Source organism: Nannospalax galili, unplaced genomic scaffold (assembly GCF_000622305.1).
Source record: "Nannospalax galili isolate Female #2095 unplaced genomic scaffold, S.galili_v1.0 scaffold100, whole genome shotgun sequence".
In the NCBI taxonomy this organism is placed as follows: Eukaryota; Metazoa; Chordata; class Mammalia; order Rodentia; family Spalacidae; genus Nannospalax; species Nannospalax galili.
The window spans coordinates 13791295-13813034 of NW_008352891.1; the positions used below are offsets into that span (position 1 = coordinate 13791295).

Here is a 21740-nt window from a genome sequence, read left to right on the forward strand (position 1 = left end):
ACGTAGAGACAACAATATCAGGTGTCATTCCTCAAGTGCCATCCACCTTTTTTTTGAAACTGTCTTTCAGTGGCCTGGAACTCACCAAGTAGGCTCGGCTGGTTGGCCAGCACACCTCAGAGATCAGCCTCCCCAGCACCCGTGTCCACGCCCAACTTTTTTTGTGTGTGGGTTCTAGGGATTGAACTCTGGTACTTGTGCTTGTAAGCCAAACACTTTACCAGCTGAGCCGTATCCCCAGCTCTTCCTTGCCTTTAAAAAAAAATTCCTAAAATCCACTTCATTTAACCTATCATACATAATTTGGTGGCTGGACAGTTTTCTTCAGGAGGGTGTGGCTTTGAAGTTACGGTGTCCAGAGCACCCAGGCACTGGTGTGAGTGAGTGAGAACATGGATGTCCAGGCTTTATAAGTGCGTCGCTTGTGATGAGGCTGTGTGAAGGAGACAGCTGATAGTGCACTGTGTGGTCACAGTGGCATGTACATGATGCCCACTGAAGTCCCAGTGGCGGTCAGTGTGAGCATCATGCACACAGCTGTGCTGTGTACGCTTCCTGAGGTCACAGTGGCAGTGAGTCAGTTGTACATGTTTCCTGAGGTATGGTTTTAAACAGGACTCCAGGAGGATGTGGTTTTAAAGACTTAGCTTTTTATTTCTGAACTGCTTAATTAACTTTAGGTGAGTTCATTAATTTTATGGTGAGCTATGAAGCAAGGCATGAGATGGAAAGCAGTACAGGTGTGTGTCTCAAATAGTACAGGTGTGCATCTCGTCTCTCTTTGATGGTCTCCTGCCTCATTAACAGTTGCTGTCTTTCCCATTTCCTTTGCACATGCCGCTCTGTAGCCAAGGAAGGCAGTTTCACTCCACTGTACTGTTCCTTTATACGGTGGACTCCTACTGGACAGTGTCCTATAACTTGCTGTTAACCATTGCACACAGTAGTGTAAACTGAGGGGTGAAGTTTTCCCTTCAGCTTCCCTCCTAGATGGGGTGAGTGGTCTTCTGTGTGCTGCTCTGTGTGACACTGAGGATTGTGTTTTCTTTGTGTGTGCCCACCTTTCTCTATGAGGCCCTTTCCCTTCCTCACCTCCTTGGAGACATGGTACCCACAGCAGGAGCCTTTGGCTGTGCTGGCTGTTGGTCTTAGGCCACTTTTACTCGGTTCCATGCTGTCTCTCAATGTCCAATTTTTAATGTTTTCTTTGATTTCTCTGCAGCTCTTCCTCAGTTCACTGTGACCCCTCAGAGCAGAGTGGTCATCGAAGGTCAGACTGTGGATTTCCAGTGTGAGGCTAAGGGTTACCCCCAACCAGTCATCGCCTGGACCAAGGGAGGTAAGATGTAACCCTGGCCCCTCATTCTCCCTCCTCCAGGACACAGGCAAGAAACAAGCTGAACCCCAGCCCTACCTGGGGAACTCTTGGCAACTGAGGGCAACTGGGAGTGGGAGAGTCGGTCTCTTTTCAGGGTGAGACTCTTGGTAGTTTGGTCAGGCTCTAGTGAATGAACCTATACCAAAAGGCATTTGGGGACACTTGGGTTGGGGAACTACAGGGGGTACAGATAGAGGAGGGGATCCAAATACAATCAAAATTCGCAAAAATTAATTTAAAAATTGTGTGTGTGTGTGTGTGTGTGTGTGTGTGTGTGTGTGTGTGTGTGTGTGTGTGTGTGTGTGTGTGTGTGTGTGTGTGTGTGTGTGTTTGTGTATAAAGAAATAAACTGTTGTTCCTGGGTGAGGCAAAACCAGTATCATCCCTACTGAGCTGGGGCACTGGGACACTGGGAAAGGTTGGAATTATCCACAGGGCCTCTCTGCACCCAAACATGAATGGCCATTGTGAGCACCATAACCCAGTTGCTGTGAGTCCTTGTGTAAGGACTGGGGGTACCTGTTTGCTCAATTCGTATCTTGCCCCTAATTAGCATTTATACAGTGACTCAAAGCATGTTGGCTAGAAGTTTCTGAATCTTTTGTGGAATCTACTAAAACAGGGCATCTCCTTCTGACTGCCAGAGCTATTCTTCCATTTCTGCACCAGGTGTGTGATTGCTGGCCTTCGTCAGATCCTGGCTCCTGCTGCCTGACGACGGCTCAGCAGATTGGGTGAGATGGCAGCAAGGGCAAGTACTGAGTTCACTTTAGAAACTTCTGTAGGTCTGTAAGCTTCCTGCTCTACAGCCTAGGCAGAGGACCTGGACCATCTGCCACCACCTTGGTTTCAACCAAAGGGCCACCGCATCCTCCCTCTGAGGAGCCCTGCTCAGGACTCCTGAGGAACAGACTGGGGTGGAGGTTATCTGCACTCCTCTCTTGGGAAGCTAGGAAAGCAACCTTATTGGAGCAGGAGAGGCAAGATACAAATTGAGCAAACAGGTATGCCCAGTCCTTCCACAAGAACAGAGCTTCACAGCATCCGGGTCATGGTGCCCACAATGGCCGTTCGTGTTTGGGCCCTGTGGATAATTCCACCCTTTCCCAGTGCCCCAGTACCCCAGTTCAGTAGGAGCGGTACTGTTGATACAAAGGAATATGCTGGCACTTCTTAAGGGGGCTTGATTTCTAAGTGGCCTGGGCCTAGGTCTCCTTCCTGTGTATTTCCTCAGGCACAGCTTGAGGTCAGCCCCCTGGGGCATCCTGCGTCCTTGGTCCTAGCCCCTTACTTATTCTTTTGGCTCTGTTCTCTGCTCCTTTCTACACTTTCCCTCAGTGTTGCCAGGTTTTACTCCTCCTTACAGATACCCAGCAGGTGAAGCAGCCCACATGGGTATTGGATAAGTGCTTGCTTACTGGAGCAGGAATGGCCATTTGCACCTTGACCCAGGGAAGTCCAACTCGGAGATCCCGCTGTCTTCAAAGATAGTCTTCTAAATCCCAAGTGTCTTGTCCCTGAAAGCTTCTGTATCTAAGGTGACTGATGTCTGTCCCCTTTGTAGGGAGCCAGCTCTCAGTGGACAGAAGGCATCTGGTGCTGTCCTCGGGCACACTTAGGATCTCCGGGGTTGCCTTGCATGACCAGGGCCAGTATGAGTGCCAGGCCGTCAACATCATTGGCTCTCAGAAGGTCATGGCCCACCTGACTGTACAGCCCAGAGGTAGGTACTGATGACTTGGTGGGTTTGTTCCTACTTATCATCAGTAACAGACTTCCTGCAGCTGACATCAACATCACTGTTCTAGTGCTTGCCCTTCTGATCTCTGCTTGGATTAATATTGTAGTACTTGTGTTCCTGGAGGATTCACTTAGACCCTAAATCTCTTCCTTTGAAGTTCATGAAGATGCTTGTTCATCTTATGCTGGCCTGAGTGAGGCTCACTTTGTTAGTGTCAGGCCCATTGTTTTCCCCTTGGCTCATCAAGCTCATGTTAGAGATGATGTTGCCAGCTGGATAGCCTGAGGTAGGCCCTGAGGAAGTGCAGGGCTGACAGCTGAGGCAGCTGTGTGCAGGCACCAGGGGGTCCATTGGATGCAAGCTGCTCCTCCATCTGCCTGCCTCTGTCTACCTGACCTCTCTTCCTTCTGTCCTCTGCGTGCTTCCCATGCCCAGTACCCACAGTGGAGGAGTCCTGGCCTCTTTTCTCTTGACACATCCAGTATAACAAGATCAGGAATGTTGTATGTTGTCTAGCTCAAAGGTCGCTGGCATAGACACGACCACTGGAACTTTGGTGGTCCAAGCCATGCATGGAGTCCCAAGATCTGAGCATGTCCCTTCCAGCTGAGCAGGAAGCCAAGGCAGAGAGGAGCATGCAGCCGGGGCTCTTGACTCCTTGGGGCCCTTTGGGATACTATGGACCTGTGGTGGATTCTTGTCTCTTGTCAGACTAATACCATCCATTGTGGGCTTTGTAGGCTTCCCTTCCTGTCCTTACCGGACAGTGCCCCTGAGTGGGATTCCAGAAAGGTTCCTATCTATCCCTGGGAGCCCACCTCCCTCTCCTGTCTGATGAGAAGACTCCTGTCTCTGAGGATCAGGCTCATTGTTTTGTCAGTGGGCCACATCACACTGCTGTCTCTTGTCAGACTAATACCGTCCATTGTGGGCTTTGTAGGCTTCCCTTCCTGTCCTTACTGGACAGTGCCCCTGAGTGGGATTCCAGAAAGGTTCCTATCTATCCCTGGGAGCCCACCTCCCTCTCCTGTCTGATGAGAAGACTCCTGTCTCTGAGGATCAGGCTCATTGTTTTGTCAGTGGGCCACATCACACTGTACTGCTGGCCATGCTGCTGCCTGCTGGTAGTGTGGGCAGAGCACAGGCAGCCTGGCTTATTAAGTAAACCCTAGCGTTTTTCACCTTAGCTGACAAGACCTGGGTACAGTTCATGTGCAGGGCCTTGGGCTGCCCTGACTATGGGCTCTCTTCTTCTGAAGCTTCTTGGTATAAATCATGTTTTGCCTCATTCTTCATGCTTGCTTTCCAGTGACCCCGGTGTTCACCAGCATTCCCAGTGACATGACTGTAGAGGTGGGCACCAATGTCCAGCTGCCTTGCAGCTCCCAGGGGGAGCCCGAGCCAGCCATCACCTGGAACAAGGTAAGAGGTCCTAAGCCTGGCCTCCTGATGCAGAAAGCATGATAATCTGGTGCAGACATTTCACCACAGAAAGAAACTCTCATGTTGTGAGTTGTGTTTAAGTATCCTGAAGGAATCCTTCCTTATAAGAATAAAGCACACTTGGATTACTCCATCCAGCATCAGAAACAAAGAAATTCCTCTGGAGCTCTGCAGTCTCAAGGAGGGAAGATGAGTTTTTGTCACTGCACTTTGCTCTTCAGATTCAGCTCAACATTAGGCAGAATTCACATACTGTGCATATAAGGAACTTGGAGGGAGGATGGAGTAGCCTCACTACAGTCCCCACAGAGTTGGGCTGACTGAAGGCCTCCCTACCCTCCAGCTCCCTCCCTGTCCACCTACCTTCTTCCAAGTCCCTCTTTCCTCCCCAGGCACAGCTGTGGTCTGCACGTGGCCTGTCAGGTCTGTCTCTGAATCATCCTCTCTTGGAAGGCATTCCTAAATGCCTGTTTCCCTGAGCCCTTCCCTACCATAGTTCATGGCCCCTGGGAGTTACCATGAGTGCCCCCAATATGTAGTGGGGTTCATCTTCTGCACAAAGCTCTGTCCTCAGCAAAGAACAGGTGTGTAGACCTCATCCCATTGAGTTGACCTGGGACAGTTACGTTACAGCTCCTTTCCTTTCCAGGCTGAGAGAGGGGTGGGTACAACCTTAGAGGTGATTTCTATTTGAGCCCTGATGATGCACATTTCCTGTCTCATGGAAAACAATCTTCCTTTCCCTTTTGATATTTTGTTTCAGGATGGGGTTCAGGTAACAGAAAGTGGAAAATTTCACATCAGCCCCGAAGGGTTTTTAACCATCCACGATGTTGGTCCTGCAGATGACGGTCGTTATGAGTGTGTGGCTCGAAACACAATTGGATATGCTTCAGTTAGCATGGTTCTCAGTGTGAACGGTAAGATGTATGTGCAAGGTGCAGAGCACTGCCATGGAGGGTTCAGGAGACACATCGCCATCCCAAGAGCATCCATTTAGGATTTGTTAGTTTTAACTGTCAACTTGACACACCTTAGAATTACCAGGGAAGAGAGTCTTAATGAGGAAATGTCGCAATCAGGTTGGCTTGTGGGCATGACTGGGGAATGGTGTTGTCTTGGTTTGTTCTTGAAGATTCGTTTTCTTTTTAATTATGTGTATGTGTGTATGGGTATGTGCACATGAGTGCAGCAGAGGTCAGAGCCATTGAATCTCCAGGGGCTGGAGTTGTAGGTGGTTGTGACCCACCTGACATGGGTGTTGGGCACTAAACTTGAGTCCTCTGCAAGAGCAATATGTGCTTTTAACTGCTGAGCCATCTCTCCAACCTCAGCTGTCTTGATATTTATTTATGTATTACTTTTAATTACTTTTAATTTATTTTATTATTTTTATTTTATGTGTATGAGTGTATTGCCTGCATGTATGAGTGCACCTGTGTTGTGCAATGACATGGAGGTCAGAAGAGGGCTTCAGATTCCCCTGGAACTGGAGTTAAGGATGGTTTGTAGCTGCCATGTGGGTGCTGGGAATTGAACCCAGGTCCTCTGCAAGAGCAGTCAGTGCTCTTAACCGCTGAGCCATCTCTCCAGCCCCTTATGTATTATTTTTATTTTGTATGTATGTGTGCTTTGCTTGCATGTATGTAAGTGTACCCAAGTCATGCAGTACCCACAGAGGCCAGAAGAATGTTTCACATCCTCTAGAACTGGAGTAATGAACAGTTGTTAGATACTTTGTGCATGCTGGGAGCAGGACCCTGGCCTTCTGCAAGAGCAGTCAGTGCTCTTGACTGCTGAACTGTCTTTCCAATCCCTATCTTGATTTTTAATTGATTCCAACCCAGCCCACTGTGGGAGGTATCATTCCCTTGGCAGGGGGTCCTGAACAGTATGAGTTGAAGCCAGCTGAGAGCAGAGGGCATCCATGCATTCTTTCCCACTCTGCTCTTGACCATGGATGTGATGTTTTAAGTCCTTGCCTTGACTTACCCATGATAATGGAGTATAACCTGGAATTGTAAACCAAATAAGCCCTTTCTTCCCTAAGCTGCTTTTTGTTCTGGAATTTGTCACAGCAACAGAAGTGAAACTAGAGCAGGGTGTTAAAATGATTCGGAGGACAGCAGGTTTGGCCCGGTTACCTGTTGCCATTCCCTAGAAATGTCCCCCCCTTCCTGAAGTTTCCCTTCCTCTTCAGCAGCCGTTTCATATCAACAACACGGTTTACAAGGATCGCTACAGGTGTTTCGTGCCTCCCAGCTGGGTATCACCACATATGGCCTGGATGTTCCTCATGCATATGGCCTGACCTTTCTCAGGTCTAGTCCATAGCCAGAGTGCCAAGAGTCCATCCCTGCATCTTGCCCCTTGCATTCTGCTCTTTGCCTAGACAGCTCAGTTTTGGGGAAGGGAGACAAGAGCTCTGCTAATACTCAGCAAGGGGAAGAGGCTGGAGGGACAGGTAGAGCCGTGAATCTGGAGCTCAAGGTAGAATCAGGGATGCAAATATTAACAGTCTGGGACTAGGTGAGGTCAGACAGGAGAGCCTGTCTGGGAACTGCTCTGGGGGTATTGGGCCATCAGATTATCAAAGAAGAAAAATCAACAAAAAGACACAGGGCAGAAGAACAAGGCTTGTTGTGAAATAGACTCTGTATCTGTTGATCAAAGTAGAGATGGAGAGTCAGTCAGGGAGAGGAGAAAGAGAGAAAGGAGGAGGTTGGGACAAGAAGGAGGCACCAGGAATGAATGAATGTGCCACGGATTGACAGGGGCAGGTGAGTCCCAGCATATTCCAGGCAGAGAAGGTCTCTATCAGCAGGCAAATCATCCCAGTCACACCTGGTCTGTCCCAAGGGAGGAGGTCTACCTCAGCAACCAATAAAGGACCCTCTTAGTAAGTCACTACAGCTGCATCCATACCCATGGAAAAGCTGAACACATGAAGGAATACGTGACTGACCCTTGGGCTGAGATGATGGTGTGACCATAGCCTTCAGTAATAGGATGAATGGTTGTAGTGAGGTCGCTGTGCCTTACAAAGTCTGATAGTTCATATGAGGTGAGAAAGGAGTGATGAGTGAGAATTAGAAGTGTAGCATCCAGGGAACACAGGGTAAGGTGTACTGGGTGTCACAGTATGGTACGGTGTACGTTTTTCAGTGCTATGTTCTGTGGTGGCATGAATGAGCTTCTTGTGTGTGGCATGTGTTTATTCTGTGTTCTGTGTGCTATAATGTTGTGTTATGTGTATATAAGTATGTATATAAGCATGTATATGTGTCTGTATAGTGTGTTGTGTTTGGTGTATGGTATATTCTGCTGTGTGTGGTGTGTATGGTGTGGTATGTATGTTCTGTGTGCTGTGGCGTGTATGGATTCAGGTGATATGTGATATATAGTGTGGTATATGCAGAGTGTCTGGTTCTCTCTCTCTGGGTGTGAGTGTGTGTGTGTGTGTGTGTGTGTGTGTGTGTATGTGTGTGTGTGTGTAGCTGGAGGCCCCATATAAGGATGCTCTGATGAAGACCATGTGACCAGAAGTAAGGGACTAATAGTAGAGATACTCAGACTTTGGGAAGTGAGGAGCTGAGTCCAGCATAGGTGATGGGTGGTGTTTTAGGAGAACAGGGACCCCTGGAATGAAGGCGCCTCCCCTGATGCCAGTATCTACCACCTTGATCCCAGGGGGCCTCAGCAACATCCCCCACAGGCATTATGCTTGGTATAAGGTTCTGTGTGCTTTGTGTTATAACCATTTTGCCAGTCTTTACAGGATGTCACATAATTTTTTAAAAACTAAAAAAATATGTGATTTCCATGCTGTTTGAAGACAGCTTCTAGTAGAATTTGTGATGAAATAACTAGCATTGGTTCAAAAAACATAAATAGCTTTTGGAGTGCAGAACTCCTGAAAGTGTGTGCCTAGATGATGTCGTGTCTAGACGTTGCTTTATGAGTAACATGTTCAGTGTTTTTCCTGGTAATGTGAGTTCATGTTTTCCTAGTTCCTGACGTAAGTCGAAATGGGGATCCGTACGTCGCTACCTCAATTGTTGAAGCCATTGCAACTGTTGACAGAGCCATCAACTCCACGCGGACACACTTGTTTGACAGGTATGCTAGGCAGAACTGTAGAGCTGGCCTTGGGTGAAGGAGCTGGTGTGGGGTGGAATGCATGCGTTCCTAGTACATGAGGCTTTTACTTCACCCCCAAAACTTTAATATAAAAGCCATAAGAACTTCTCATATGAAAGCCGTAAGCAGCATCAGTTGTGGCTTCTCTGGGTGTTAGGGAGCTAGGAGGTGATTTATGATTCATAATCAAAACATTTTCAGAAGGTCCAACTCAATATTTTGGCTTGTTAATAAACAGTTTGGCAAAAACAAAGTTACTGAGGTGGCCAGTGGATTCTTCCATGTTGGCAATTCAACAAATTCTCTGCACCTTAATTGAAATGCGATGCCTGTGACTTTCTCTCTTGACTTATTAATGATTTGTTTTCAGTGTCTTTGGTTCTTGTTTGTCTGTTTGTTTTCTGTCGCCTTCCACCTGGGATAAGTAAGGTACAGTGCACCACATTGTCAAAGTAGTGATAGAAATTTAATAGCATAAGTCTGCTTTTAGATTTTTGTCTCCAATGATTTGTCTCATTGTTCCTCTCCCTCCCTACTTCACCAGCCGACCTCGCTCTCCAAATGACCTGCTGGCCCTGTTTCGGTACCCACGGGACCCTTACACAGTGGGACAAGCCAGAGCAGGAGAGATATTCGAGCGGACCCTGCAGCTGATCCAGGATCATGTGCAGCATGGCCTGATGGTCGACTTGAATGGAACAAGTCAGTACCAAGTCCTTCCTCCCTCTTCCTCTGCTACCTGAGCAGGAGGTAGCAAACGCACCAGGCTGCACATGCACCAGTGTCTGAGCCCAGCTTCTGCTGAGCTTACATAGGTCCTGGTGTCTCTGGATCAACTGGAGTGTTTCAGTTATGTAGAACCTGCTTGGCTAGGCTGTGGCTAATTTACCCACATATCTTGTGCTGGGCTAGCAAGCTAGCTCTGTGTCCACCCTGTGGAGGCAGGTTGTAGTTGTCCAGTCCTTATGTGACAAAGATAGAAGAAGACCTTTGTAGGGCAATCTTGAAGTAGCTGGTGCTATGTGTGTACAGTGCAGTGTCAGTCCGCACAGTACAATGGCATGTGGCCAAAGGAGGTTTATGAAGATTTTCAGTGTCTGTAGAGCTGTATGCAATGACATGGTGTGTGGCCACCACTGTGCTCCAGTGCTACCAGTATTCACTAATCAGACCTGCCTTTGTGTGCCACAGACACACACCACACACACACACACACACACACTCACTCACACAGAGTATGGAGAACACTAATCAGCAGCTGCCTGTGTGAAAGAGCTGCTTTCAGAAGTGTTTTCTACATGACTTTCCATAAACATTTTTTTTTTAATCAGGGCAAAAAACCTACCTTAGTGCTTTATTGCTGTTGCTAACCCAAGTGTATGAGGTGCAGGAATCACTCTCCATTCGGACCCAGGCTGAGTAGACTACTCGTTGGTCCTGAGAGGTAGAACTGCCTCTCTGCCAAAGATTCCCGCATGGCAGCTGCAACCCCCTGGCCACTCTTGGAACTAAGAACATTCTTATTTTACTTTAAGGATGGGACTCCAGACCCCAGACCCCCATTCTCAGGTTCTGTTTTGTTCTTTCTAAAGCTCTCCTTAGACATTTGGTGAGCTCTGGAGTGAGCCTGGGGGGTGGATATAGCAAAGAATGGCTGGTCTTGAGAGGTGCTTCCCAGCCTCTCCCACATTCCAGTTGTGAACTGTCTTTTTGACTTGAGGACCAGAGTCTCTTAGATAGAGGACAAGCTGACATTTGCTAACAACTGTTACTTTTGCTACTCCCACCTGTCTTCCTTTTTCTCCCGGTTTTTAAAGTAGTTGTGGTAGCCTGAGCTGGGAGCAAACCCGCCCTGCATCCTCCCTGCTCTTTTCTGGAAACCCAGCCTCTAGTCCAGACACTGTTTGGAATTGTTCCTTGTGGGATTCTCTCTGGCCGGTTGCTTATCACTATAGCTAATTAGAGAAAGATTTGGAAACTTGGAGAGGCATAGAGAATGCCATATAATCCATACACCCCCTGGCACAAGCCTTTCTTCCTGAGCTTCCTGAGCAGTGTGCCCAGGCTTTCTGCATCATCTGTCCACTTATTTGGCCGAACACACCCACTCTGCCAGGCACTGTCCACATCTTGCAATAAGGCAATGCTAAAGAAGGAAAAAATCTCAGCCTCGGGGCTAGGGGAGATAGCTTCATCTAAGGCTTGCCTTGCGAGTGTGAAGACCTGAGTTCCAGCTCCAGGACCCACATTAAAACAAAACAGAATAAAACAAAATGTGGCCTCGTGGCACATGCTTGAAATCCCAGCACTGGGGAAGAGGAGATAGATAGATCCCTGGCATTCACTGGCCAGTCAGCCTAGCCTGCTTGATGAACCCAGGTCCCAGTGCCTGAGGAACAAATGGCTGAGGTTGGCCTTTGGCCTTCATATACATATACACATATGTACACATGCACTTTCCCGTGTACCTACACACCTTTACACATACACGCGAATGTACGCACAAACACATAAAACTCAGCCTCAAAGATCTAGCATTCCAGGCCAGATATGGTGCTTCATGCCTGTGATATCAGCAGAAGGGAGACTGAGGCAAGAGAATCTTAAGTTCAAGGCGATCCTGAATTATGTCATGAGACCCTATCTCAAAACAAAGAACTAAGGCGGGTAGTTCAGTGAATTAAGGGCATTTGCTCTGCAAGCATGCAGACCTGAGTTCAAATCCCTAGCACCCATGTAAAAAGCTGGGCATCACTACATGTGCCTGTAACCCCAGCATTGAGGGATGGAGACAGGTGGATCTTGGGTGCTTGTTGTCCAGCCAGCCTAGCTAAAACAGTGAGTGTCTGGTTCATTGAGAGATCCTATCTCAAGACAATAGGGTAAAGACCAACAGACAAGAACCCCATGCCCTCCTAGCCTCTACATATGTATACACACTCATGTATGCACCATACACATATATACCTTCTCTCCTCCCCCCTTTCTTTCATACACACACACACACACACACACACACACACACACACTTTATAATAAATAACCAAACCAAAACAAAAATGATCCAGCATTCTGGAGCAGAATGTCCCCTGAGTCAGCAGAGAAGTCAGTACAGGTGGCTAGCCATAAGGTAACAGGAACAGCAGTGGGGAGGAGGCAAGGACCCAGGCTGGTTAGGATGCCACCTCCCTGATAAGAACAAGGTGTGCCCTGGAGTGAGGGTCATCAAGGTGGGATGGTGCCTGGCAGGGGATTGTATCTGGAAATAGAGGGAAGGTGGGGAAGGAGACAGGTCAGGGAGCTTTGAGGGCTCAACCAGAAAGAGCCTCAGAGCCATGAGATTCTCCAAACAGAGAAGCAACGAGGTGTGATTGTCTGTGATATCAGTGTGGGGTAGTGATAGACATAGGGAGTCTGCTCCTGGACTGTGCTGCTACCTGCTGGGGCTGCCAGGACACATCTGCCTCTGCATCTGTGGCCAATGCTGTGGAAAAAGCAAGTGTGTTCCAGGAAAGCCTGAGATCTACCAGTGCTGCAGCTGAATGGCCATGTGGGAGGAAGTGTTTCCTTCCTGGCCCTTTGCTTCTTTGGTACTTTTGATGGTCAGGTAGGGGATTTTCTGAGATTTCTCCAAAGAGCTAGACACTTGCCTGTACCCTGGTGCCTGAGGGAGGTGTGGACTGCAGTGCTCAGGAGCCAGGAACCGTAGTGGCCAGGGCAATGAGAGTTTCATACCTGCAGCTCACCAGTGCCCCAGTATGTTTCTGACTGCATCTCCCAACCTGGAAACTCTCAGGTCCCCTTGCTTTCTTGGAGTTTTCTATGGGTGTTTTGGAGCCCATTCCCTGCAAAAAGAGGCTGTTTCTTGTTCTTTTAAAATGTGCAAACTGAGGGCTGGGCGTGGTTGTACACACCTTTAGTCCAAGCATTTGGGAGGCAGAGGCAGGTGGATCTCAAGGTCAGCCTGGTCTACATAGTAAGTTCCAGGCCAGATGGGACTACAGGGAGACCCTGTCTCAAAAATACCCCCCCACCAAATGTGCAAACTGAGTCTCTAGAGCCAGACATTGGCTGGAGATATGTTAGAGGAGAAGTCATGATACTGGCTCTGAACCCACCAGTGACTGTGTGTGTGTGTGTGTGTGTGTGTGTGTGTGTGTGTCTGTGTCTGTGTGTGTGTTTGTGTGTGTGTGTCTGTGTGTATTCATGTGCATAGGCCTCATGTGTGCATACAAAGGACTGTGAGTGTGCACACATATGACCAAGTATCTCCATGAGCATGCCTTGCATAGGAGCATATCATGTAAGTACAATCATGATTGTATTTTTGTGAGAGTCCATATGTAAGTGTACATGTGAGTGGCTGGGAGTATGTGATCATGTCTTCATACATGAGTGTGCAGGTATGTGGGTGCATGCATAGTGTGCATGTGTGTGTGCATGTATGGCTTTTCTGTAGACCCTAGACCCTCTCTTTTGGGGGCAGTGAGGAAGGTAGAAGCCTTGGCTATATCAGTGCCTGGAGGCACCATTTGTGCATGGCATCCGGGGATCATTGTGTGGTAGTGTGTCTTAAAGGTAAAGAGCTGAAGTTAAAGGTCAGTGACATCTGGTAGAGATACATTCCTGGCCAGCAAGACTGGGGTTTCTCCTCTAACTGGTGGGCAGTCAGAATTTTGAGCAGGAAGGCAACCTTCTGGGAGCCTGGCTAAGTAGGTTGGAGTGTGTGTTTGTTATGACGTCTATGAAATTCAAGGCCAGTATCATGAACAGCCATCTTGGGTTGATGATACGATGCCAGAGAGGGTAGAGGAGAGCAAGAGTTCAAGGAGACCTCATACACAGAGGTGACCACTGGACGGATTCTGAGGCAAAGATGCTTACAGCTTAAAAATCACTGCAGTGTGCTATGATGGACACAGGGAAGCTGCCCTGGTCCATGGGAAGGGGACCTACCATGGCTGGTGACATGAAGGTGCATTCTCTGCCTGGTTCATGGAATGGTATATTCAGATCTCTGAATGTGACTGCCTTCTCTAGACCCATTAGAGTCAGAGGTTCAAACTATGGGGCTGACTAGTAGTGTGTAGAGACTATCTGCACCCAGCCAGCTGAACAAGGAGGGCATATTCTATCAGATGGGAGGCCAGAGCATCTGCTATATTAGAATTCATGCTCATCATGAATTCATTCATTCATTCAGTTAGGCGCCACCTGAGGAGCCGAAGGCACTAGTCTGCACCATTGCTGGTGGAAGTTAGTGCCACCCCACTGTGTTACAGGTTACCACTACAATGACCTGGTGTCTCCGCAGTACCTGAGCCTCATCGCCAACCTTTCCGGCTGTACTGCACATAGGCGCGTGAACAACTGCTCAGATATGTGCTTCCACCAGAAGTACAGGACGCATGATGGCACATGTAACAACCTGCAACATCCAATGTGGGGAGCCTCGCTCACAGCCTTTGAACGTCTGCTGAAGGCCGTGTATGAGAATGGCTTCAACACACCTCGTGGCATCAACCCCCAGCGCCAGTACAATGGGCACGTGCTACCTATGCCCCGCCTGGTGTCCACTACACTGATTGGAACAGAGGTGATCACCCCTGACGAGCAATTCACACATATGCTGATGCAGTGGGGCCAGTTCCTAGACCATGATCTGGACTCCACGGTGGTGGCCCTGAGCCAGGCTCGCTTTTCAGACGGGCAGCATTGCAGCTCCGTGTGCAGCAATGATCCTCCTTGCTTCTCTGTCATGATTCCTCCCAATGACCCCCGGGTGCGGAGTGGGGCCCGCTGCATGTTCTTTGTGCGGTCGAGCCCTGTGTGTGGCAGTGGGATGACATCCCTGCTCATGAACTCCGTGTATCCTCGAGAGCAGATCAACCAGCTTACCTCCTACATTGATGCATCCAATGTGTATGGCAGCACGGACCACGAAGCCCGTGGCATTCGAGACCTGGCCAGCCATCGTGGCCTGCTACGCCAGGGCATCGTGCAGAGATCTGGGAAACCACTGCTACCCTTTGCCACAGGGCCACCCACTGAGTGCATGCGTGATGAGAATGAGAGCCCGATCCCCTGCTTCCTGGCGGGGGACCACCGTGCCAATGAGCAGCTGGGCTTAACCAGCATGCACACACTGTGGTTCAGGGAGCACAACCGCATCGCAGCAGAGCTGCTAAAGCTGAACCCTCACTGGGACGGAGACACTGTCTACCATGAGACCCGCAAGATTGTTGGGGCAGAGATACAGCATATCACCTACCGGCATTGGCTGCCCAAGATCCTGGGGGAGGTGGGCATGAAGATGCTGGGTGAATACCGGGGCTATGACCCCAGTGTCAACGCCGGCATCTTCAACGCCTTTGCCACTGCAGCCTTCCGGTTTGGTCACACGCTGATCAACCCCCTGCTCTACCGTCTGGACGAGAACTTTGAGCCCATGCCACAAGGCCACGTGCCCCTCCACAAGGCCTTTTTCTCACCCTTCCGGATCGTCAATGAGGGGGGCATTGACCCCCTTCTCCGGGGGCTGTTTGGAGTGGCAGGGAAGATGCGCATTCCCTCCCAGCTGCTGAACACAGAGCTCACAGAGCGGTTATTCTCCATGGCACACACGGTGGCCCTCGACCTGGCTGCTATCAATATCCAGCGAGGCCGAGACCATGGCATCCCTCCCTACCACGACTACAGGGTCTACTGCAACCTGTCAGCCGCCCACACCTTTGAGGATCTGAAAAATGAGATCAAGAGCCCTGTGATCCGGGAGAAGCTACAGAGGTGAGTACCAGGAAGCTGGGACATGATGATCAGAATGTAGGTGCCGAATACCAGGCTGTGAACTGCAATGTTGTTACCATCCCTTGAGTTTGGGTTTCTCTTGTGACTCATGTTAGGGAAGAGAAATCTGTGCAAGCTGAAATTGGGCAGCTGGAAGCCTGCTGGCTGGGCTGCTGCAAGGGGACCACAGCGTGAGGTAAAGTCACATCCGTCAACCTGGCTGTGCTCAGGAGGCGGGCTTCTAAGCTGTGAGTTTCTGTTGAGGCAGGCATTGTGCTTACCTGGATGGGGTTTGCCTGGGCAAAAATGAACTATTTGCCCCAGAGCTAGGAACACATCCTCACAGGCACAGAGAGCCTGACAGATGGGCCTCAGACTGGGCATCCCTCAGGACCTGACATATAGCCCTTCCTGCCCTTGCTAACCTTACCTGTGATGCCCATGTCTGCATGAGGGGATGCGTGTGAGGGCCATTGGAGAGGCCATTGTCCTGAGGAGAGGAGAGCTGGCCTGGGGAATGGGCAGCAGATGGGAAAATTTCTTGGGGAGACAGATGTCCCTGCTGCCCAGAGAATGGGCTCCTATCTGATTAGGCTTAGGTCACCTCACCTAGGGCCAGGCTTCTTCTCAGACCTTTCTCAGCAGAGATTGGTCAGACCTGAAGGCCCCAGAAAGTGCAGCATTCCAGTCCTTACAAGCTCTCCTTTTCCTTTTTCCCCCTTAAGGTCACAATTTATTTACAAGATTTATTTTTTATTTTTTTAACATATTTTTTATTTATTATTTTATGTGCATGAGGGTAGTGCCTGAATGTATGTAAGTGCACCCATGTCATACTGTGCCTGCAGAGGTCAGAAGAGGGTGTCGGAGTCCCCAGGATCTAGAGTTATGGACAGTTGTTAGTAGTTGTGTGGGTGCTGGAAGACCAGTGCTTTTAACCACTGACCCATCTCTGCAGCCCTTACAGGGTTTATTTAATGCACTGGACAGATAGACAACATGGCAAGTATCTGAAGAACCTCTTCTTTTTCTACTGTTGGTCCATCTCTTGTGTTCTGTGTTATTTATACCAGTTTACTTTCACTAAGTCTTTTAAGGAAATTAAAATGCTCTTTAGAGTTTTTCTGGAACGACCTTTTGTAGTTCTTGGATTTATAAATTCAGTCCAGGCCACTGTGTGTGGAAGATGTGCGAATTCCCACTTGGTGGAATTATTCTAAGAAAGGAAAAGAACTTTCCCCCTCGTTCCTCACCTCCTGGGGTTCCTGGATCCCCTGCAGCCCATCTTGGCTCCCTAAAAGTGGTGGTGAGAGGCTAGCGCAGGCAGAAGGGTTCTTGCTTGTGATTTACGACGCGTTCCAAATGAGTGTCTGGTTAGCTCCCTGCGTTCCAGTGTTCATTTAAATAATGGCATTGGATGACTGGCAAGGAAGCATGTGGGTTCTCCACTGGGACAGTGTATTTTTGTCACCGTTGTGCTTAATTAGGATTTATGCTTACCGTCTGTACTTCCATGTGCTTCAATGTCCCCCTTTGTTCCAGTCCAGACAGCCACAGATGACTTTCCCAGTCATTTCTTGCTTGCCAGAGTATTTCAGAACTGCTCAGTAGCTGGCAATCCTGCTGCTGCCGCCAGAGATGATGGCCCTGGGCTGGTTGCAGGCAAAAGACCCCTGGAAAAGACAAAGCTCACTCCCCACACACAGAATCACATTTTTTTTTCTCTATGAACCCAATATTGAGAGGAGGAATGAGACAGAAACGGGAGGAGAGTTGAATGGTGATGAAAGCCAGGCTGTGATTGCTTCCAGCAGACCTTGGGGAGTGTAGCTTTCATCCTCTGTCTTGGCAGCCCATTCAAGTTCTGGATTTCAGGGCAGCCTGGGAGTAAAGGGTAGGGCCGAGAAGCTCTGCAGTGCACCCAGAGACCACCTGTAGCAGGGTTAGGGGATCCCTTCCCAGATGGAAAGCAGGAGGACAGGAGGAGCAAGTGTTCTAGGAAGGGCAGGAGCATCTGGTGCCCTTGGAGCAAGACCAGCAGCTCTCCAGGTTCCCCTGACAGGTCACTTCACAGTGAGGTCTTAGAGGGTTTTGTTCAGCGTGCCTGAACTTTACCATAAAGACAGTGAACACAGTTGTGCTTAGAAAGGCTGGATGCCAGCCTAAGTAAAAGTGTGTCTATAACACTTACAAGATGAATGTCATAGGTCTTGAGTAACTCTTGTACCCACTGGCACATTGCAGGGTGCTTGAGTCTGATGGGGAAGGCAGCAGAGGCCAGAAGATGCTGTTTTTTAGGTTTTAGGCTCTAGCAGAGCCTCCAGTAGAAGTTGGAACCAGGGCCACCTGCTGCCTTGTGAACTTTTGGGAAATTGCACAAGATTAGATAAGAATGGTCTGTGTGTGGACTTTGCTGGTTCTTCATATGGCCTGGAAGATTTGGTGAGAACGTTTAGTCAGTATTTTAAATGTCTAAACCATATGTCAGAATGTTTTTGTTTGTCTTATTTTGATTTTTGGTGTTTTGAGACAGGATCTTGCTATATAGCCAGTTTGGCTTCAAACTCATGGAGAATATATTTCAAGACATGGTAGCATCCAATATTCTTCTTTTCAGATATGACGGAGATTATTTATTGTACACTTAAAAGAAAAAATAGGCAGGTATGCCCTGTGGGGTCAGGTGGTTTTCCCTGGAGTATATGAAAGGGTGTGCTTTAATTTTCTTTTCTTTTCAAAATATAAATAAATATGTGTATGTATTTTATATATAACATGTAACAGAAAAAAGAAAAAATATCTTTAAAGTATGGTGCAAGCTGCTTTAAAGAAATAATGAGTGTTCTTTGTTAAGTAGAAATCTGAATAATGTACAGGGTCTTTTTCTTCGTTGCTGTGTTTCCTATTCCAGGGAGCTCTGCCAGAAAGACCTGAGTTTCCCTTTGTCTTATTACAGGCTGTATGGTTCAACTCTCAACATTGATTTGTTCCCGGCCCTCATGGTGGAAGACCTAGTTCCTGGCAGCCGCTTGGGGCCCACACTCATGTGTCTACTCAGCACACAGTTCCGACGCTTGCGGGATGGAGACAGGTGGGCATCAGGAGACCTTGTCTTGCTCCATTGCTTTTGGGACTCAGAGCAGAAAAGATCTGTGCTTGCAGACAGGGAGGACCCATCATCCCTCCTGAACTTCCAACAGCTCAGTACCTCCTGTGCACAGGCTGCCTGCCACCTTGGCCTATCAGGCTAACACACCCGAGTCTCCAAGCTGTTGGTTCCTGAAGCCAGTGAGAACACTGTTTCCAGACTTCTTTGACTGTCCATGAAGCTAAATGATTGTAGGACTCTAAAAGATCAGAACTTTTTTTTGTTTGTTTGTTTGGTGTTTTGAGACAGGATCTTATTATATAGTCTAGGCGGTCTTCCAGCTCATGACAAGCCTTCTGCCTCAGCCTCCTGAGTGCTAGTATTTCAGGTGTGTGCCACCATGCCTGACTGAGACTTGGGGTTTCTGGCAAGTCTTACTTTTAGTCTAATAAATGTTAGTTTACTTTAACATATAGGAAAGGTGGCCAGATCTAAGACTGAGGAATTTAGTCACTTTGCTGTCACCTGTGGCTTTTTAAAAAAAAATACTTACTTATTATTTTATGTGTATGAGTATGTTGCGTACATGTATATAAGTGCACCCGTGTCCTACAGTGCCCAGGGAGGTCAGAAGAAGGCGTCAAATTCCCCTGGAACTAGAGTTACAGGTGTTGTTAGCTGCCATGTGGGTGCTGGGAATTGAACCTGGGTCTTCTCTAAGAGCAGTCAGCGCTCTTAACCACTGAGCCATCTGTCCAGCCCTACCCATGGCTTTTTAAAAGTGGCCTTTCTTCTTGCTGTTAGGAAGAGCTAACATATTTTTTTTTATATGCCAGACATTTGCTTTTCTTTTGTTTATTAGGTGGGAATTTGAACACTGTCTGAGTCACTTTTAAATTGCTAATGGAATCAGTGACTTCCATGTTGGAAGAACAGCCTTCCTCAGCTCCTGTGATGTCCCTCTCTGCTGCTCACCCCACTGACCCTGCTCTTATTTTCTGGGGCGTAGGTTGTGGTACGAGAACCCAGGGGTTTTCTCCCCAGCCCAGCTGACACAGCTCAAGCAGACATCCCTAGCCAGGATCCTGTGTGACAACTCAGACAACATCACCCGCGTGCAGCGGGACGTGTTCAGGGTGGCAGAGTTCCCACACGGCTATGGCAGCTGTGAGGACATTCCCAGAGTGGACCTCCGAGTGTGGCAGGACTGTTGCGAAGGTGTGTGGTGCCAACACGCCGCCCTCTTTCCCTGTTCCTGCTGCTTTGCATGAGAATGGGGACATGGCCTTTGGTGGTATGGGACTACTTGTGGTTGTGTTGTTTAGCGGGATGCATTGTTAGGCATTTTCATTACACAGACACCATAGAGCACTGGGCCTAGGCCGTATGGGCTGTCAGTCCACTATGCCTCTTGATGTAATCAGGAGACATGTAGACACCCAAGGCTTGAGGCTGCCAGTAGTACATGGAGCACTGTTTTATAACTTTAAATAGGAGTACACTAAAATGCTGATGAAAGTTCAGCATGGTAGGTGAACACACCACCACTGAGCTACGCACGTGATCAAAAGTGCCATGCCCTGTACATGGTTTCTTATGCCACACCTCATGCGATCACCAGTGTAGTAGGTTTGTTAGTGCCAACATCACCACAGACACCTTGTACTAAGATGTCAATAGAGTTGTTATTGGGGAACACCTTATACTCATGAGAACCTAAATACTGTGTAAGAGAAAACAAAACTCTAGTGTGTCTGTAATGCATATATAACATTTAACTTAGAGTGTAGCTACGTCCAGTGCTTCTGTGTTAGTCTGTCAGTCCATACCTACAAAGAATGAGGATTAGCACTTGCTGGAAGCATAGCAAGCACACCAAGTTGTCCTGACAAGTCTGTGCTACGTGTTCTAGACCCTGTAGTAGCTTAGGAGTTCTGGAGTATCTCCTGAAGAGGTAGACAGTGGCCTGCAGGCAGGAGAGGTCTTGCTATTGGGGCTAGAAATGCTCATGACGAGGGCTCTGTGGTGCATCCTGCCGGGCCTCTGGAGGTCTGCTCCCTGCCATGTCTGTCTGTCTCCCTCACAGGGCCACCATCACTGTTCTAGCAGCTGCTGGCTTCCTGTGGGGACCATTCTACAGTCTCTTTCCCACTTTCCATTCCTAAATCCCTCACGTGGTTAACCTCAGTTTCCAGTTTCTAACTAGGGTGCAATTTTAGCTTTATTCAAATGATGGTTAGAGCCTCACAGATAATGAAGCTGGGAACGTTTACAACCTAAACTGAGTGATCTAGTGTTTGTGTTGAGGAGACAGCTCCGAGTATGGAAGATCCCAGCCACATCTGGAGCAGCAGACCTAGTCCTCAGTCTTCCCTGTTCCTTCAAGGCCCTGGAGAAGGTGGGCGACTTAAAGTTTGAGAAGAGACACACGGAGTTCAGAACTGTGGTTACTCTCTCCCACTTTTTTCCTGAAGTAGTCACTCAGGATGTTGTTCAAGTTAGTAAGTATGGAAATCTAGGTTCAGTACTGAGCTGCATTTAACATCACCTAAGACAATGTGTGGTTGAGCTGGAGAGTGGTTAAAAGCACTGGCTGCTCTTGAAGAGGACCCAGGTTTAGTTCCCAGCACTCACATGGCAGCTAATAACTGTCCCATAACTCTAGTTCCAGGGGATCCAACACCTTCTCTGGGGCCTGGTACAACACTGTTGCACTTACATACATGCAGGCAAAACACTCATATACATAAAATAAAAATAATCAGAAAAAGAGGATGTTTGGTAACTGTGTGTACATCTGTGTGTGTGTGTGTGTATGCATTTGTTTGAGTATATGATCATGTGTGTGTCTATGTGTCTAATCTGATTGTCTGCCCTTTCCCCCTCTGTTTCTCTGTGTATATGTATATATGTGTATGTTCTCTCCCCCCCCCCCCCGCCCCGCCGTGTGAGGAGAATTCACATAGATGAAATTGTGCTTCCTACACACCCAGACCTAAACCACTGCCAATCCTGTGATCACTCTGTGGGAACTTGTATCTGCTTTTGCTTCTTTTTGTTTTCTACTTTCCCAGTTTTTTCCAGCTTAAATATTTTACCGCCAGGATGGCAAAGAATTTCATTCTGTTAGCAGAAAACTGTTCTCTTGAAAATCGTGGGAAAGG

At 48.3% G+C, this 21740-nt stretch overlaps 1 protein-coding gene across 2 annotated transcripts in view; it reads left to right on the forward strand.

Moving 5' to 3' along the window:
• Pxdn (peroxidasin) overlaps positions 1-21740 on the forward strand; it is a 90001-nt gene that overhangs the window by 58290 nt on the left and 9971 nt on the right. For both annotated transcript variants that reach the window (XM_008850181.3, XM_017802498.2), the window contains 9 exons: positions 1223-1339; positions 2943-3101; positions 4429-4541; positions 5326-5482; positions 8573-8681; positions 9247-9404; positions 13985-15488; positions 18445-18579; positions 19586-19794. In XM_008850181.3, the coding sequence (XP_008848403.1) occupies positions 1223-1339; positions 2943-3101; positions 4429-4541; positions 5326-5482; positions 8573-8681; positions 9247-9404; positions 13985-15488; positions 18445-18579; positions 19586-19794 (2661 nt within the window). The remainder of the gene's footprint in view (positions 1-1222; positions 1340-2942; positions 3102-4428; positions 4542-5325; positions 5483-8572; positions 8682-9246; positions 9405-13984; positions 15489-18444; positions 18580-19585; positions 19795-21740) is intronic.